Source organism: Marmota marmota, unplaced genomic scaffold, assembly GCF_001458135.2.
Source record: "Marmota marmota marmota unplaced genomic scaffold, marMar, whole genome shotgun sequence".
Taxonomy (NCBI): domain Eukaryota; kingdom Metazoa; phylum Chordata; class Mammalia; order Rodentia; family Sciuridae; genus Marmota; species Marmota marmota.
This window is the reverse complement of record NW_026000101.1, coordinates 7,463,660-7,483,807: the sequence shown is the minus strand read 5'-3', so window position 1 is coordinate 7,483,807 and position 20,148 is coordinate 7,463,660. Positions and strand designations below refer to the sequence as shown.

Genomic DNA, 20,148 nt, shown 5'->3' with positions numbered 1-20,148 from the left:
GTCCACTTTCTCTGTTCCCAAAGCTGCTTAGTTGGAAAGGGCTGTCCTTCAACCAAAAATGCACTAGTAACTGGGTTATCCTGCTGGACCTTCCACTGTGGGAGCCTAACCCCTCCCCACAATGCCTCTGTTCTACCACAGATACCTGTTTCCCAAGTTTACACTGTGCTGGACTGAATTTGTAGACATGAAGGTCAATGTGCCCTGTGAAACCATCGAATACATTGAAGCCAACTATGGTAAGACCTGGAAGATTCCTATAAAAATATGGGACTGGAAGAACTCTCCCCCCAATGTGCAGTCCAATGGAATCTGGCCTATTTCTGAGTGGGATGAGGTCATCCAGTTGTACTGAAATAATAAGTTGAAATAGGAGAAGCTTTCTCCTGAAAAAAAATGTTGGTAACTGTTTAAAAGACTACATGTCTATTTGTCAAACATAAGCAGGATCCAAAGGAAAAACATGATAAGTTTTAAGACTGAAAGAATCCTAACTCTTGAGCCATCTGATTTAATTATCTCATTCAGCATTCACTTAGTTTCTGTGTGTCAGATAAAATACTAGGTTACAGTGGAGAAGCAGAGACAAATGATCAAATGTCTGCATTGTTCCTGTCCCTTTGGTAAGCACCCCAGTTTTCCTTTGATGGAAATTTTCCACCTTTTGAAGAGCTGAAGTAGAATATAATATATCCTATAATTTTTTTTAAATGTTAAGTAATTCTTAGACTGGAAGATGAGCTTATCAGGCAAAGCTAATAAATGGTATATTCGTGAAAAAGAACAATGTATTCGTGTTCTTAGTGTTGAAGCTTGTGTAATAGTGCTACCTTTAAGAATGTGGCATCTGAGTTAATTTTCAAGTGATCAGACTTTAGCATCAAGAAAAGATTGTTGCAGACTCATTTGACAAGCCATATGATGCAAATTGATTTAGAGCATAGGGTATTATTCTATAAGGGAAGGTGGGAGCTCATTTTGAGTTTTGTCAAGTTAATTTCATATATTTACGATTTTCATATTTGAAGTGAGAAGAAAGCTAATGCTTTTGTGATACTTAAATTTTCAACTATGGTGAGAATATTTTCATTGACCCTTGATGCACTTGTTGGTATATTATTCAAGCAAGACCATGCTACCAGACATGATTTTGAAGAGATGTGATTTTACAAAACTCACTTTCCTATTTCACTCTCAAACACTGTCTTAGGTAAAAATATGAGCTATTCATTGACATCTTCTATTTTCTCAGTTTATAACCCTTGCATTTCCAAATTAGTGTTGACCCTAAGATATTAATAGAAATACCTCTAATTTTTCTAAATATACCCTTCATTGTATTTACTCATCAGTCATGGCTCCTTATCTTTAATTTATACACAATAAACTAATTTAAGTGGCAAAAAGATGTTCTTTTTCTCTTCTAAAACTACTTCAGATCTCCAAAATGAAAGGTAAATAATGAACCTGACAACTATTCCCCATCCTGGACTATACTGTTTATAAAGCTGTGTCTCTCTCTCATTGTTCAATCTGTGGAGTATCTATGGGTCAAGAACTCAGACTTCTCTGCTTTCTCAAGTACCATCTACTCTGGAACCCTTCATTCCCCTGCCCATCTCAAGGTATACCCCTGAGTGGGCTGGGATGACTTCCCTATCTCTTTACTAGTAGTCACTTGAATGATGTATTCTCATTGAGTGATAAAGGGAAATAAAATGCAGGTACAGTGAGCCTCGGGAAAAGAAGCTAAGTCTTATATCTTATCTGTGCTACTTAAAACTGTCTTGGGCTGACATGGTAGACTTTTTTCTGTAACAAGAATAACAAGTTCTTAATTTGAAAAACAACATGAAGATTTTCTTTGATGGATGGTAACCAACATTCTATCTCTCCTAGGATGCATTCTCAATGTAAAATCATTGGGTCTTTTCATAAATAAACAGGTTTTCAGGGATCTTTATAGATTACCAGCAGTACCCAAATGACAGGTCATCGTAATCATCTTTCTCTTTGTTAGAAAATCAGCCCATAGACTATAAACCAAGTTTTAAATATCCAACTCTAATTTCATTTTTCACACCCCAAAACAATATAAGAGATAATAATTGTGTTCTTGGGTAAAATCCACTCCACTTAGAGTGCTGTTTCCTTGTGCTTGGCATCTGGAACTCCATATTCTTCACATTCCTGCCTAAATTGGGGTTTCCAAATGTTTGCCAGGAAATCCTTCCCAACAAGTTCATGTTGTTTCTCTTGTATCTGTCTCAGGAGTATGAGATCTGGAAATGTGAAAAAAAAAAAAAAAAAGATATCTTAGTCCAGTTGGTAAATATTCCATATTCTTCCTTACATAGATCAAGGCTGCTGAGATACCTTGTCTTCCTTCTGGTTTTACAGGCAGCTTTAGCTCTTGGGCTCCATTCTAATTTGGAGAAATGAAAGCCTTTCCCCAGAATATGAAGAGAGCTGAACTTACCTCTGATACTGATTGAGCCTTACTTCAGCCTGTGCTTCTTAACATTTGAACTTGGCTGAGTGTTCAGAGACCCTGAGTTAAGTGTATCCCCCATCAATATCTCATCAGATCACTTTTCTTTCCTTACTTAAGTATTCCAGCAGTCATTTTCCTAATCTGATCATTTTCAGTTCCAGTTTGCCTGGTTTACCTGAAGAGGACCTCTTATATTAACTTATTGGTATTTAAACACTGTGAATGTTTCCAGAACGATCCTGAGAAGCAAGAACAGTCAACTGAGTTGCAAGTTGACAATCAGTCCACTGAGAAAGCCTTTCAGTCCTTCTCTAAGCTTGAGCATTTATCCTTATCCTCTGTCTACTCCAACAACTGATTCCTGGCCCCTGGAATAAAACAGTAGTTCCCCAAACTCAGTATTCCTAAGAATAGCTGAGCAGTGAGAATGCAGGTTTCCCTGATTCCCTAGCTACAAACCCTGAAAAGTGAACACTAGGTAATAAAATACATGCCAGCATCCCCCCCAAATAACTTAACATTTAGGTGAAAATCATCCTGCTCTTGAATCTTTAAAGCCAAAAGGAGCTTTAGTGCAATATTCATTGTAACTCTTATTTTGTAACTAGTAAATAAGAAATATTTTGAGCAAGAAACAGCTGAAGCTAAAACACAAGAGTGCCGTGACATCCAGTCCAGTGTTTCTTTCATTACTTACATCCCTGCACAACATCTTTGACCCTCTCAAAATGCTTGACAGAGGAATTACCCAGTGTTCAATGATACAGTTTCAGGGTTTTTTTTGCCATTCCCCACTTAATATCTTTTTGCTCGGGTTGAAACCCCAAGGTGACAAAGAGATTAGGGAAGGAATGTTTCTTTGTTGTCCAGAATTTTTAGGCTACCTTCTTTATCTGAAAAAAAAACCTTGTCTCCCAAAAATAAAATTGTTCATACCTGGAAATACCAGCCTTTGGTACCTGATTCTCCAGAGCTCAAGATGTATTCCATTGATGCTTTACCCTTGTATTTCCCCAGAGAACCATCAGCACCAATTTGCTAAGTGCCCCTCTTTGAAGAGTCCCTCCCCTTCATGAAGCAGCCTTTCATGTGGATCTTTCTGTCTCAAGCCCTTTTTTTCCTGAAAGATCTTTACCGTTCAAAGAGAACAATAGTTAGATGTAAACAGAGTACATTGCAATTTTCAGGACTTTTTTTTTTTTTTCTGCTTGGCTGGAAAGGAAATTGGAGTATCTAGTTTCTTTCTGCTTTTGGTTATTTATAGTGATAATTTCTTATGAATGCAAGTAGTTAACAATAGACTGTGCTCATTTCTTTTTAAATTTGTGACTCCAAATCATTATTTCTATTCTTACACAACAACAAAGCCTCAAATGCACATAGGATAGGCCGAAAACTGCATATCTCAGCAGGGGTTTATAGATTGAATACCAAAGTTGAATCTGAAAGACACACTTGGAATAAGTTCTCAGCTCCAATCTAAAATGTCATCTAATATCACAAGCCTAAGGCTACAAATTTTTCTAAGTTTCCCCAAGTTTCACTTTCTAGAAAATAAACAGCTACTTCATCCTAAATGTTGTAAATCCCTAGGGGAAATCTTATCTCAAAAACGTAGTTATACATTCCCTCCTTCTAACACATATTCATAGTTGTAGCTGCTTAAAGGCATGGAAAAACTCCAGTTACTGACTGAAAGAATTTCTCTAAAGAAATGACATAGGAAAGACAGTAGAATGAATTGGACCTAACTTTCCTATGTTCATATGTGAATACACAACCAGTGAAACTCCACATAGTGTACAACCACAAGAATGGGATCCTAATTAGAATAAGTTATGTTCCATGTATGCATGCTATGTCAAAATACACTGTACTGCCATGTATATCTAAAAAGAACAAATTAAAAAAAAAAAAAAAAACGAAAGAAAACAAGGCTGGGGTTGTGGCTCAGTGGTAGAGACTTTGCCTAGCACAGGTGAGGCACTAGATTTGATCCTTAGCACCACATAAAAACAATAAATAAAGTAAAGGTTAAATTCTCTAAAAAGAGAAAGAGAACATACCAATTATCACATCAAAAAAAAAAAAAAAGTCACAGTGACTTTCTTTACTTTCCTCCTCTTCCTCTATTGTTAAAACCTGGGCTGGCTGGGTCACCTCTAACATCTCTATTATGGAAGGTAACATGTTAGTATAAAAAAGACCACAAGTGGGCTGGGTCTGGGGCTCAGTGGAAGCACACTTGCCCGGCATGTGTGAGGCACTGGGTTCGATTCTCAGCACGGAATAAATATAAATAAAATAAAGGTCTGTCAAAAACTAAAAAAATAAAATAAAATAAAAAGACCACAAGCTTTTGAGCACTGTAGGAGTTTGAATCCCATTTTATTATGTGGGATTTATAGTGTGGAGATGGGGGGCTCTCAGCCTCTGTTTACATGAGTCAATTGGGGGAAATGATGCCTAATTCTAAGGGATTTTAGAAAGAGTCCATGAAATGTGTAAACCTAGGATTAAGTAAATATTCAAGAAATGTGCCACTTCCTAGTTCCATGTTGTTTTTTGTAATTATTCAAATAGGATTACAGAAATTGTAGGTCAGGATAAAATGCCCTACTCAGAAGATTAAATAACTGATTTGCTTAAGAAAAAAATTATTTTATCCACTCATTGCATGTCAAATTGTATAGTTTTATGAAATTCAAAGACATTACCACATTGACTCTTTTCTAAATAGAACTTGTATTATCATTTTGTTGATCAAGCTGTTGTCTCTTAATACTATCTCTTATGAAATTAGTTTCTTGATCCCAAGTAGTTCTTTGATTTAGTGTCTGCTCTCACCTGAACTCATTTTTCAATATTCTAGCTTTACCCAGAGGATTTTGGAAAATGAAAGAATTTGGAATACTTAGTTTTATTTAATTATCTGTGTTTTGATATGGGTGTAACTCACTGACAGAACACTTGGCTAGAGCATGTATGCAGTTTTAGGTTCAATTCCCAGAACCACCAGAGGTGGGGAGATGATCTATGCCTTTTTATTGTCAGAGAATTGAAAATACTCGTGTCCACTGTCCCAAAATTTGTTTCTATCTCAACTAGCAAGAATCAGCAAGGTATGAGATACCATTTTAAGCTACTCACCATCAGACTGGAATCTTAATTATAATTTATAAGTGAAGCAGATCAATTCATTTGTGATACCTTTGTATAAAAATCAAAAAGGCAAGTACAAATTTTCTAATGAGAAATCTGTTTCTGAACTTTCAGATATAGCCTAGAATTCCCACCACTCCCATAACTCCTGAACCCAATGGAGTGTAGGTAAAAAAAAGCCTTTAGCCCACCAAGCTTCCATATACTCATAAGCATCTCCCACAAAAGTGTTGAAAAGGGGCTATAAAGAGAACTAGAAGTATAGTATTTTGTTGTATAAAATAAGGTACTCACACGCCTTTTAAAAAATTAAAGATCTTACATCTTTCTAATGATTTATTCTGAGCATGGAGATACTTCATGTGTTTGTTATTTGAAAATCATGTAGCTCTTTGTGTGTTCCTTCTAATTCATAACTATAAAACATGTATAGGAATTTTTAAACATGAGTAGATTTCAGGGTATGCTTACCTGTTTACTATTTGGTTTTATCTTCAGGTATAGATACTTTGTGGTACTACTGAAAATACCTTTAATAATATTATTTTGACCAAAATTTGTAATATATAATTTACTTTGAAGTAATGAATAAATTTTTTTCTAATCTCTTGAGATATCTTGTATTTATTTTCAAAATTTTAAGTAAGAATAACAACCACTAGCATTTCATAAATAATCTGGTAAAATAGTTATTTTGCCATCAATACAGTATTTCTAAAAATTAAGTCCAGGAACTTCAGAGGTCTGCACACATGTACTTGGGAATTTTTTGTTTGTTTTGTTTTTTAAAACATATTTTTAATTATGAAATATTTTTGTGTTTTTGGTTTTTTAATTTATTTTTTTAAATACACAACAGTGTTATTATACATATAGAGCACAATTTTTCGTATCTCTGTATATAAAATATGTTCATGTCAATTTATGCCATTATACATGTACTCTTTTTTTGCATTACAATTTCTTAATACACATATATACCACAATTTTTTCATATCTCTGTTTGTATATAAGGTATGTTGGCACTAAATTCAAGTCTTCATACATGTATTTTGTATAATGATGTACTTGGAAATTTAAGTTTTCAGGGATACAGTATGCCCTCCAAAGAACACCAGGAAGACACCTATAATCACACAAAGGTTTATTAGCTCTTGGTAGCAAAAGAAAATGCCTACCATGAGGGACCATAATATAATATATTTCAGAAGGAAAGAACTAGAAACATCTTTTATAGAATTTGAGCCAAAGATAGATTGTGAAGAGTAACTGGTGGAATAGAAATACCACAGGGCCTGAAGTTTTTGAAGTCTTATTTTGTGTAAATTCAACAATGTCTAAAAAGGAATTATATACCAAGACCAGTGATATTTATTCCAGATACAAATTGCTATATCAACCTAAAATCAGTCAGTATAATACAGTATATCAACTAGCTAAAGAAGAAAATTATAGGATCATATAAGTAGACACGGAAAAGGGGATTAACAAGATCTAGCCTCCATTTGTGATTGAAGAAAAAAAAAAGTAAGTTAGAAAAAGGGAATGACCTCAACTCAATAAAGAACAAGCTGATAATCTAACACTTATTAACTTGATAAATAGCATCTAAAGTAAAAGATTGAATTTGTTTCCCCTAGCATTGGGGAGAAGGCAAGAATGTCTGCTCATACTAATTTTAACAATCTAATACTGTTCTAGCCACTACAATAAAGCAAGAAAAATATAAATTGGAAAGAAATGTATCTCTTTATTTCCAGGTGACATGATTGTCTACCTAGATAATACCAAGGAATCTTTTTATTTTTTAAAAATTAGATCAAGGAGGAAACAGTCTCATGGAAGGGACAATATCATAGCAGCTGAGAGTGAACTAAAACAACAGTTCTGCAGTGACCAATGGGGGTAGGAATACTGGGAAACTGCCAATAGGCAACTCAGAGAGCTGCAGACCAGGTGAAAACCAAAGTTATGTTTCCAGAGTAGAAAGAGAATAAAAGTAATAGATGGTGGTCATGCAGTGGCTCAGCAGAACAGGGGAAGTTCCCCTCCAAAAAGCCAAAAGAAATTTTCTTTTTTTTTTTTTTTTTTAAAGAGAGAGTGAGAGAGACAGAGAATTTTTTAATATTTATTTATTTATTTATTTGTTTTCGGCGGACACAACATCTTTGTTTGTTTATGGTGCTGAGGATCGAACCCGGGCCGCACGCATGCCAGCCGAGCGCGCTACCGCTTGAGCCACATCCCCAGCCCCAAAAGAAATTTTCCCAACAATGTTTAAGAAAAATCTGTCCAACAAATTTTTATCTAAGCAGAAAATAAGCTCAGGTACAATGCCCTTCACTAGTATAGGAGAAAGTCCTGGCACTTTCCAGTTGGAGAAAGCCCTAGCATTCTCCGGAGGAAATAAAGTGGCAATAGATCACAAAGGCTGTTTGGACTTCATGAATAAGAGACTAGGGATCCTTGTACATTACCTTTGTTTTCACATTTTGCTATTTTTTTTCTTTATACTTTTTGTCTTGATCTTTAAATAATTGTTTTTTGGATGCCCAAGATCTAACAGCCACATAGACTCTGCTTTTCAGTGAATCAATGGGTTCTCATGTCTTGAATCAGTCTGTAACACAGGAGAGAGACTATAACACAGACTTGGGAGAAACTCAGGATAGCCATGGCAGCTGCAGTTGCTGGTATATCAGTGTAAGAGTAGAAGAGTAAAAGGTGCTTTCATTTGGAAATGGTGGCCTAAACTCTGGGATAATGAATATGACTGCTGGGAAGGGAAATTGAGATGAGGGTCAGAAAGAAAATAGTAATCCTCCCCCCACAAAAATCTATGACCAGACGGGCCGGAGTAAAGACTGTCATATTCCACAACTTTCCCCTAGCACACAGAGGCTTTCAGAATGAGAAGTGTGACATTATCCAGGTCAGTCTACAGGTAGAGCAAGCAAGAAGACTAATCAGCAGTCCTTCCAGATTTAGACTTTCTCTCCCAGACACAATGACAAAACCATTTGGAGGATGAAATCTGTTTAAATAAGATAATGCTTCCCCAACAGAGGCTGCAAGGCAGGGATGAGAAGCAGATATATAAATATACAGCCTCAGAAAATACAAGGAAACAAGACACCTCTAAAAACATAACCCTGGGGCTGGGGTTGTGGCTCAGTGGTAGAGTGCTTGCCTAGCATGCATGAGGCACTGGGTTCAGTCCTCAGCAACACACACACACACACACACATAAGATATTGTGTTCACCTACAACTAAAAAATAAATATATTTTTTAAAAAAACCTATAACCCCCCAATAACTGAATGCATACATGATGATGTAGATGAAGTCCCAAAGGACTCAAAAAGTTAATGGTTAAAATGATCAGTGAACTAAAAGAAGACTTACGGAACAAACTAAGAGAAAATATAGGATATGAAAGAGATTTCAATAAAGAGAGATTCTGAAAAAGAACAAATCCTGGAAATGAAAGACTCAATAAATCTAATTTAAAATTTAGTTGGAAGTCTCACCAATAGATCAGATCTCTGAGATGGAAGAATTACAGATCTTGAAGTCAAGGCATATGAACTGTAGCACTCAGTCAACAATAAAGAGGTTGGGAGAAACTCAGGATAGCTATGGCACCTGCAGTTGCTGGAATATCAGTATGAGAAACCATGATCAAAATATATTAAGAAATCTAAGGAAATGTTAAGAAACTGAATGTAAGAATCATTGCAATTAAGAAGAGAACTGAGATACAGAATAATGGATTTATAACCTTTTCAGTGAAAGAAACAATAGCAGAAAAAAGCTCCAAGCCTTGGAATCAGATGAACATTCAAATATAGGAAGCATTTATAACCTCAAATAGAAAAGATCAAAGATGAACCTTTACATGACATAATTAAAATGCACAATGTACAGAACAAGGATGAATTGTAAAAAGACTTGAGAAAATTGTCCAGTTTCATTTAGAGGTAAACCAATCAGGATAATTGCAGAAACTAAAATCTGTGAGTACTTGGAAAGACGTTTTTCAAGCCCTGGAAGAAACTACCACCCAAGATTGCTGTATCCAGTAAAGCTGTCCTTCAGAATTGAAGAAGAAATAAAAACCTTTCAAGATAAAAATAAACTAGAACTTATGAGTATTAAGCCAGCATTACAGAAAATACTTAAAGAAATCCTATGCACAGAACTGAAAAACAAACTCCAGAGCTCTGAAAGGATGAGCCTCATTAAAAGAGTGGTTAAGCAAATAAAGATTAGGACCAAATTAAACATCAGAAATAAATCAAAATGGCAGGAAAGAAATAAACACCTCTCTATAATAACACCAAATATAAAATGGTCTTAACTCTCCAGTTAAAAGACATATTAGACTGGCAGAGTGGATTAAGAGACAGTATCCAACTATATGTTGTCTACAAGAGATTCATCTCACAGGCAAAGACACCCATAGCTGGCAGTGAAAGGATGGAAAATGATATTCCATGCAAATTAATCCTGAAAGCAAGAAGGAGTGGCTACTCTAATATCCAACAAAGCAGACTTCAAGCCAAAATTAATCAGGAGAAACAAAGACCTTCATACTGGTAAAGAGAACAATACAAGAAGATAGACCAATAGTATATGCCCCAAACTTCAGTGCATCTAGTTACATAAAACTAACGCTACTCAAAGACTCAGATCCAAGTGCAAGTAATACTGGGTGATTTCAACACACCTCTCTCACTAATAGAAAAGTCATTAGAACAAAATCATTAAAGATTTTTCAGACCTAAAAAATTCAGTAAATCAAATGGACTTAACAGATATCTGAATATTCAGCCCAATACAATCAAATTCACTTTCTTCTCAGTTGCTCACAGAATCTTCTCCAAAAGAGATCATATTTCAGGTTACAAAGCAAGTCTTAGAAAATACAAAAAAAAAAAAAAAAAAACCAAATATAATCCCATCTAATCAAATCATAATGGAATAGAATTGAAATAAACTATAATAAAAACCATATAAACATACATAAACACAGATTGATGAAAGGATCATAGAAGAAATCAGGTGAGAACATTTTAAATGCCTAAAATCAAAAGGAGTATAAAGATACAACCAACATACCAGAATCTCTGGGACACTATGAAGGCAGTCCTGAGAGGAAAGCCTGTTAGAGTCTGTAAACAAGTCAGGATGGCGCCTGGCAAATGTTAGAGTCTGTAAACAAGTCTGGATGGTGCCTGGCAAAATGCCAGAGGGAGTGATTTGTGAAGTAACACCAGCGAGCCATTAAGTGTGGAGATTCCTTATTGGTTGACTGATGTATCTAGTTTATGCTAATTAAGATAAGCTGGGTGGAATGTATAAATACCTCTGTTGTCCTACAATAAACGGCTTCCACTCCTGCTGTATCAACGTACACAAGTTCTTCGTCACCCCCCGGTTATTTTGCTGCAGCTGGACTGCGGCAAAAGCCTATGAGTGCCTTTTTAAAAAAGAAATCAGAAAGATCCTGTGTTATCTTTTCACTGCTGTGACTTAAATACCCAACAAGAACAACTTAGAGGAGGAAAAATTATTTGGACTCATAGTTTTAGAGGTTTACTCCATAGTCAATGAACTCTATTGTTCTGGGCCCAAGGTGAGGAAGAATACCACGGTAAAAAACATGGCTGAGGAGCACTACTCTATTCGTGGCAGTCAAGAAGCAGAGGGGAGGGCTGGGGTTGTAGCACAGTGGTAAAGCACTTTCCTCCCACAAGTGAGACACTGGGTTCAATCCTCAGTACCACATAAAAATAAATAAAGTATTATGAACATCTACAATAAAAATATCTTTAAAAAAAAAAAGACACAGGGGATAAGGGAAGGGGCCAAAGGGAAGATGAACCTTTTCCAGGTATGACATCAATGACCCACTATCTCCAGCCACAGTTACTACTAGTAAGTCCATTTAAACTAGGACAAGCTGATTAGCTTACAGCTATCACAATCCAATCATTTCACTTCTGAATGTTCCTGCATTAACACAGGAGCTTTGGAGGGGCACCTACATTCAAACAATAACAGATTGTAAATAAGCAGCCTAATGATTGATCCTCACATCCTAGAAAAACAAGAACAAACCAATTCTAAAAACAAAAGTAGGGAGGAAATAAGATCAGAGCTGAGATTAATGAAATAGAGAATAAAACAACAATACAAAGGATCAATATAGCAAAGAGCCAATTCTGAGCAAGATTGTATAAACTCTTAGCCAAATTAACCAAAATAGAAAAAAAGACTCAAATTTAAAAAACACAAAGCCAACATCATAGTGAATGGGGAAAAACTAATAGCATTTCCTCTGAAACCAGGAATAAGAAAAGGATGTCCACTCTCATTATTTCCATTAAATATAGTTTTTAAAACTTTAGCCAGAAAAATCATGCAAGAGAAGGAAATAAAAGGAATACAAATAGGAAAGAAAAGAGTCAAATCGTCACTGTTTACAGATGATATGATTCTATAATTGGAAGACCCAAATACCATACCAGAGGACTTCTTAGCACTGATAAACAAATTTGGCAATTTGAAAAAGATATAAATTCGATACACAAGGATCAATAAATTTTCTATATACCAGTAATGAATCTGCTGAAGAAGAAATTGGGATGAGAATTCCATGCACAATAGCCCCTCCCCCAAAATATAATATTTAGTAATGAATCTACCAAGGTGAAAAACCTCTAAATGAAAACTGTAGAATACAGAAGAAAGAAATTGAAGACATTAGAAAACAGACCTCCCATGTTCTTGGCTAGGCAGTATTGATATTGTTAAGATGGTCATATTAACAAAAAAGTAATCTAAAGATTCAATGCAATCCCCATCAAAGTATCTATGACATTCTTCCCAGAGCTACAAAATACAGTCCTAAAATTTGTATGAAATAACCAAATACCCATGATAACCAAAGTAATTCTAATCAAGAGCAGTGCTGGAGTCATCACCAAACCAGATTTCAAATTATAGTACACGGCTGTAGTAACAAAAACAGCATGGTAATGGTATAAAATAGACTCATTGACCAATGGAATAGAATAAAGGACACAGAGACAAATACATATAGTCTCCTGATCCTTGACAAAGGTACCTAAAACACATATATGATGGAGGAAAAAACAGCCTTTTTAACAAATAGTGCTGGAAAAACTCTATGTTCATATGTGGAAAAATGAAACGAGATCATGCTCTCTCACCCTGCACAAAAGTCAACTCAGAGTGGATAAAAAACCTGGACTTGGACCAGAAACTTTGCAACTATTAGAAGAAAATAAAGAGTCAACACTTACATAAAGGTACAGGTAATGACTTCCTCAATCAAGCTCCTAAAACTCAGGAAATAAAACCAAGAATTAAGAAACTATATGAGGGCTAGGGATGTGGCTCAAGCGGTAGTGCGCTCGCCTGGCATGCGTGCGACCCGGGTTCGATCCTCAGCACCACATACAAACAAAGATGTTGTGTCCGCCAAAAACTAAAAAATAAATATTAAAATTCTCTCTCTTTCTCTCTCTCTCTCAAAAAAAGAAATTATATGATATCAGTTTTTAAAAATTCTGCATAGAAAACAAGAGCATTATGAGAGGATCCATGGAATAGGAGAAAATCTCTACCAGCTGCTCCTTCAATAGAGGACTAATATCCAGAATATATAAAGAACTCAACACACAAACACAATAACTGAGCAAATGAACCAAACAGACATTTATTGAAAGTAGAAATAAAAATGGCCAATGAATATAAGAAAAACGTTCCACATCTTTAACAATCAGTGAGATGAACATGAAACCATGCTGAAATTTCATAGCACACTAGTTAGAATGGTATTCATTAAGAATACAAATAATAAATGCTGGTGAGGATGCTGGGTTGGGGGAAGGAACACTCATACATTGTTGGAATTGTATATTAGTACAATCAGTATGGAATTTTCTCAAAAGTCTAGGAATGGAGGCACTAGAATGACCCAGCTATACTACTGCTTGATATTTATCCAAAAGAACTACAGTCAACATACTATAGTGATACATGCATACCCATGTTTATAGGTTCTCAATTTACAATAGTCAAGTTATAGAACCTGCCTAGGTGTCTGTCAAAAAATGAATGGATTAAAAAAATGTGGTACTATACAATGGCGTTTTACACAGCCATAAAGAAAAACAGTTACATCATATGCAGGAAAATGCATGAACTAGAGATCATAGTGTTAAGTAAAACAAACCAGTCTCACAAAATCAAGGATCAGCTGGATGCAGTGGTACATGCCTGTAATCCCAATGGCTCAGGAGGATGAGACAGGAGAATCACGAGTTCAAAGCCAGGCTCAGCAACAGCAAGGTGCTAAGCAACTCAGAGAGGCCTCTGTCTCTAAATAAAATACAAAATAGGGCTGGGGATGTAGCTCAGTGGTCCAGTGCCCCTGAGTTCCATTCCCGGTAAGAAAATAAAAAATACAGGGCTGGGGATGTGGCGTAGTGGTTAAGTGCCCTCAACTTTAATCCTTGGCACCAAAAAAATAAATAAATAAATAATTAGTCAAGGGTCATATGTTCTTTCTTTCTTTCCTTTCTTGCCTGTTTTTTTTTTTTTCCTTTTTTCTTTTTTTCTATGGGTCTCACTAAATTCTTGAGGCTGGCCTCTAAAATAGTCCTCCTACTTCAGCCTCCCAAGTCACTGGAATTTACAGGCATGTGCCCCACCATGGCTGGCCATATGTTTCTCTTATGAGTGCAAGTTAAAGAGGGAAACAAAGCTGTGTGTAGGGGAGAGAAACTTATAAAAATAGAAGGGATACCAGTAGAGGAAGGGGATCAGCAGGAGGACAAAGCAGATGTAAAGGGGAATTACTGGAGAATTACATTGACCAAAGTATGTTCTGGTTCAAATATATCACAATGAATCCCATTATTATGTATAATTATAATGCACTAATAAAACCTTTTTTTAAAACACTCCTTTAGTGCTGGAGGTGTATAGCTCAGTGGCAGAGCACTTGCCCTGCATGCACCAATCTCTGGGTTCAGTTCCCAGTACCACAAAAAATAAAAAATAATAAAAACACCTTGTATTATCTCTTCTATGAATAAATCTTAAAGGGAAAAAATATAAACAGAAAACTCCTGGAGCTAGTAGGGGAGGTTAATATGGTTATAGTATACAAGATCAAGATCATACTCCAAAATCAAATTTACATATATATTTTTTATGTATTCATTTATTTATCTATCTATTTCTTTATTTTTGTGGATTGAAACCAGAGGCACTTAAGCACTGAGCCACATCCCCAATGCTTTCTAAATTTTTAAATTTGGGGATAGGGTCTCTCTAAGTTGCTTAGGACCTTGCTAAATTGCTAACACTGGCTTTGAACTTTCAAGCCTCCTGCCTCAGCCTTCCACCCTACTGGGATTATTGGCATGTGCCACTACTCCCGGCTACATTCATGTATTCTAACAGCAAACATGAAAACTGAAATTACAAACAACAAAATTTAGTCACTCCATAGAAAATTAAGTACTTAGATACAAACTTTTAACAAAATGTCTAAAGGATCCATATGCTAAAAATGCTGATGAAAGAATTCAAAGAAGACCCAAATAAATCAAGATACATACCATGTCCATGCATTGAAAAACTCATAATAAAAATGTCAAGTTTATCAAAAAGTCTATCTATAGATTTAGTGCAATTTCTATGAAAATCTTGGCAAGATTTTTCTACAAACTTTATTCTCAAATGTATGTGCTGTACTTATTTATTGAAATAACTCAAGCAATCTTGACTAAAAAAAAAAGTAGAAGAAAGATTTGCAATCAGTGGATCTGAGTTTGGCTTCATAATTTAATACACATCTTTTAAATTTTATTTAGTTTATTTTTGGTATTGTTGAAACAACCCAAGGGTGCTTTATCACTGAGCCACATACCCAGCCCTTTTTTTTTTTTTTTTTTTTTTAATTTGAGACAGGGTCTCACTAAGTTTCTGAGGATCTCAATGTTGTTGAGGCTGGCCTCAAACTTGTGATCCCTCTGCCTAAGTCTCCTCAGTTGTTGGAATTATAGGCATGTGCCACCCTGCACAGCTGGAATCTGATATTATAAGGTAGATATTATTACCCTTTGTTTTGCAGATGAGGAAGCTACTATTTAGCTAACAGATATAAAACTTTTGTCTTCTAATTTGAAATCCAGTAGCTACTCTCTGCCAAGTCTAGTTACCTTCTGATCTTGAAAAAGCAAACAGATTTTTTTGAAATCAAAACTTTCAAAATTCAAAATTCACATGTTTGTTTTAATCCTCAATGTATCACAATATTGCTGTATTTGGAGATAAAGCCTTTAAACAGCTAATTAAGGTAAAATGAGGTTATATATGTAAGTCCCCAAAGGTGATACATGTCCTCATAAGAGTAGGATGAGAAGAGGCACTATGGAGGATCAAGTGAAGACAGAAAGAAGATGGCCATCTACAAACCAAAGAGAAAAGTCCTCAGAAGAAACCACACTGCTACTACCTTGATTTTGGATTTCTAACTTCCAGAACTGTGAGAAAATAAATTTCTGTTGTTTAAACCACACAGTGTGTGGTACTTTATATGGCAGCCCTCACAATCTAATGCAGTTATCATGACAGTATGATATGAATAAGGGACAGACACATAGATCAATGGAAGGAAAAAAAAAGAGCCACGAAATTGACCCACACAGATAAACTCAACTGATTATTTTACAAAAAGTGCAAAAGCAATTCAGTGGAGAAGGAGTAGCCTTTTATAACAGATGATGCTAGAGCAGTTGGACATCCATAGGCAAGATAGTAGTTTAAAAAAAAAATGAACCTTCATTTGAACTTTACTCCTAATACAAAAAATGAACTTAAATGTATCACATGTTTAAATATGAAATTTTTTTAAATTTAAGAAAAAAATGGAAAATCTCAATAAGATAAGGCTATGCAAAGAATTTTCTTAGTCTTGGTACCAAAAGCTCAATCTATAAAAGGAAAAGTGGACAAATTGGACTTCATCAAAATTTTAAAAACTGCTGCTTGGCAAAAGCCCACAATGAACAGGATCAAGTCAAGCTACAGATCAGGAGAAAATATTTTCAAACTACATATCTCCCAAAGGACTATATCTAGAATATATTAAAAACCTGAAGCCCGGCATGGTGGTGCACACCTGTAATCCCAGCAACTCAGGAGGCTGAAACAGGAGAATCGCTAATTTAAAGCCAGCCTCAGCAAAAAAGCGAGACACTAAGCAACTCAGTGAGACTCTGTCTCTATATAAAATACAAAATAGGGCTGGGGATGTGGCTCAGTGGTCGAGTGCCCCTGAGTTCCATCTCTGGTACCAAAAAAAAAACTGAACACTCCATAATTTTAAAAATAAACAATTAGAAAATGAGCAAAAACATGATAAAAACATTTCATTGAAGAGAATGTACAGATGATAAATTAAGAAAAAAAAAGCTCAACATCATCAGCCATGGAAGTGGAAATTACAACCACAATGAGATTAAACTTAATAGAATGACTAAAATATAAAATAACAATTACATCAAATCCTGCTAGTTGTTTACTTTCATGGATTTCTTTTTGAATGCGTACTATGCAACTTTGTTTGTTTTTACTCTGATTTTACTTGAGTCTCCTTAAACATTTTACAAACATAATAGCTAACAGTCTTCATAACAAAATCAAAGGGGATAATCTTGTCTCAGTCTTTGAAAGGGAAGTTTTTTAGTTTTTAGTTTGTTCTAAGTAACTTTCTTTTTAAGTTTTATTTTCTCATTTTTTTGTAGTTGACTTTTTCCCAATTATACTTATTAGCAATAGACTTTTACCAGCTGATTTCACTGTTCTTAAATCTCTGAAACTAAGTAATTTAATATTTATCACTAATTTTTTTCCATTTAATACTTAAAAATAATAAAACTTTGAAATTCAAAATACTTTTTTCTATTTAATCTCAATAGTTTGGAGAATATTTCCTAGAGAATTTTACAGGAAAGGTCATTGGGCAGCCAATTTTCTGGAAATTTTGTGCCACCAAATGTCTTTCAAGTGTCTTAGAAGAATGACATTCTCATAGTTGGAGTGCATGAGTTTATTTTGGAGCCTAAATGGGGCACACACTAATCCAACCAGATTCTGCTTACCAGGAAAGACAAATTTATGGCATAAGATCTCAAAAACAAAGGGTAAAATTTTCCTTGTAGGACGATGTCTTCTTGCCTTATCTTCATCATAATGTGCTAAGAGCCATCTTTCCCCAGTAACCCAGAGAATATCTAGAGCATTTTGTTACACAGGAAATAATTCATTGTAGCTACTAGCCACATATGACTGCTCAGTATTTGAAATGTGGCAAGTATAGCTAAATAAATATTTTTTAAAAAACTTAAATAGCATCATATAGATAGTAGCTAGCATGCTGGACACATCTAAAGGGTTTAATGGGATTAGCAAGGACTTTGGAGTTATGGACTCAAGTCCATAATCCATTATTTCCGAATTTTATGATCTTAGGCTAGTTATTTAACACCTTAGTTCCCTTTTTGTTGTTGTTGTTGTTCAACTAATGGCTCTAAAATTAATATCTACCTTTCAAGGTTATTATAAGAATTATAGGAAACCTGCAGTGTCTGGTGTACCACTTTGTACCTAGTAGACAATAAATGTTAATAAATTGTTAAAAGTACCTTTATTTTCTTTTATTTCTACCTTTGGCATGTAATCAACTTGCGTTTCCATGATAATTCCATGTAACAATTTTTCTGAAAGATTGGTAATTCAGAGCACTCTTGAGTAGGGTGCCTTGTCTTGAGAACTGGCAGTAAGACGTGGCCTATAATTCGGAGAGAAAGAACTTAGAGTTAAAACAATAAGAACAGAAATGAGCCTCAAAGCCAGGCTTAGGCAAGGGTACCGAAGGAAGGCTCCGTTCTTTGTAGATAGCAGATTGAGCACAAAAGAGTATTTAAAGCTCCAGGAAGGAGGTCAGGCAAAAGAGCAGCAAGGTTCACTTGAGTCTTAAGACTTCGAGAAGACAAAATGTGAATAAATGAAGAAAGGGAAGAAAGCATTCCTGAGGAAAGCAGTAAAGTCACACAATAAGCTTTCTGGGACAGTGAGTAAGACTGAGCTGCCTACATAGAGATAAATAAAAAAGAGTGGGCAAGGAACAGCTCGTGTGTGGACTGAATCACCGACTGTGAAGTTTGGATAAGAGTAAATAGAAAAGAGATGTAAATAGGCACATGATGCTTTCAGCATTTTCTTACTACTCACTGGAACTGGACTAAAGGCTGAAGTTCCACAAACATTCATGAAGCCCCTTCAAGGCCGAGCAGGGATATGGGAGAATTCAACCTTGCTGAAACTGATCCCAGAGACAAGAACCCTATGTGGTGCTTAGTCATGTGGGCATTGACACCTAGTTGGCTCAGGTAAGGTCACTTATAGAAATATCCGGTCAGTGCCAGTCACATATACCAGGAGCTCAGGGTCAGAAAGTGTTCACAACCAAGTGGACAGGGAGCACTCTGGTGGTGATCTAGAAAGTAGGACTCTAGAGCATTGCTTCAGTCCACAGAAAAGAAGCATGCGTGACACCCTAGGTTTGATCCCCAGCACACAGAGAGACAGAGGTATTGCCCTAGTTGTACCAAGAGGGCATCTTATGTTAACAACTAACCTCATTCCCCCTACCCTAACTTTTATTTCTATAAAAAGGCTTGGGACTCCACTGGCTTTCTGGTCCATACTAAATCAGCAGGCCAAGTTCATCTTGTTTTCATTCTTCCCATTTCTTTTTTCTTCTAAACAAAAGCAAATAAGCCGGGCACGGTAGAGCATGCCTGTAATCCCAGCGGCCCCAGAGGCTGAGGCAGGAGGTCTTAAGTTCAAAGCCAGCCTCCAGTCAAATGCCCTGTGTTTAATCCTGGTACCCCCAAATAAATAAACAAATAAATAAAAGCAAATAATTTATTGAAAACCAGTTTCTAATTAGTTGCTTAGGGAATCAAAGGAAATTTGATTCGTACAAATATGAGATTCCAAAGTTAAACTAGGAGTGACCTAAAACATTCTTTGTTTTTAATTTGTTCTTTTTAGTTTTGCATGACAGTAGAGTCAATTTTAACAATTTAAAACAAATTTCCACTATTGTCATGTATGTCAAAAATAAATAAAATAAAATAAAACAAATATGGAGTTTATCTTATTCTAACTAGGAACCCAGTCTTGTGGTTGTACATGATGTAGAGATTCACTCTGGTGTATTCACATATGTGCATGGGAAAGTTATGTCAGATTCATTCCACCCACTGTCTTCCCTATTCCTATCCTCCTCCCTTCCCTTCATTCCCCTTTGTCTAATCCACTGAACTTCTATTCCCCCGCCTTGTAGTGTGTTAATATCCATATATCAGAGAGACATCCT

The 20,148-nt window shown here is 35.6% G+C and overlaps 1 protein-coding gene across 20 annotated transcripts in view; it reads left to right on the top strand.

Moving 5' to 3' along the window:
* Fktn (fukutin) overlaps positions 1–20,148 on the top strand; it is a 96,589-nt gene that overhangs the window by 61,051 nt on the left and 15,390 nt on the right. For 2 of the 20 annotated variants that reach the window (XM_048783266.1, XM_048783263.1), the window contains one exon: positions 142–239. The exons of 16 other annotated variants lie outside the window; for them this stretch is intronic. Coding sequence is in view for 3 of the 4 variants with exons in the window: in XM_048783263.1 (XP_048639220.1) it covers positions 142–239 (98 nt within the window). In the remaining variant the exon portion in view is untranslated. Of the gene's footprint in view, positions 1–141; positions 4,094–20,148 lie in introns of those variants that run through there. 2 more of the 20 variants (XM_015492227.2, XM_048783261.1) reach the window with 2 other exon arrangements.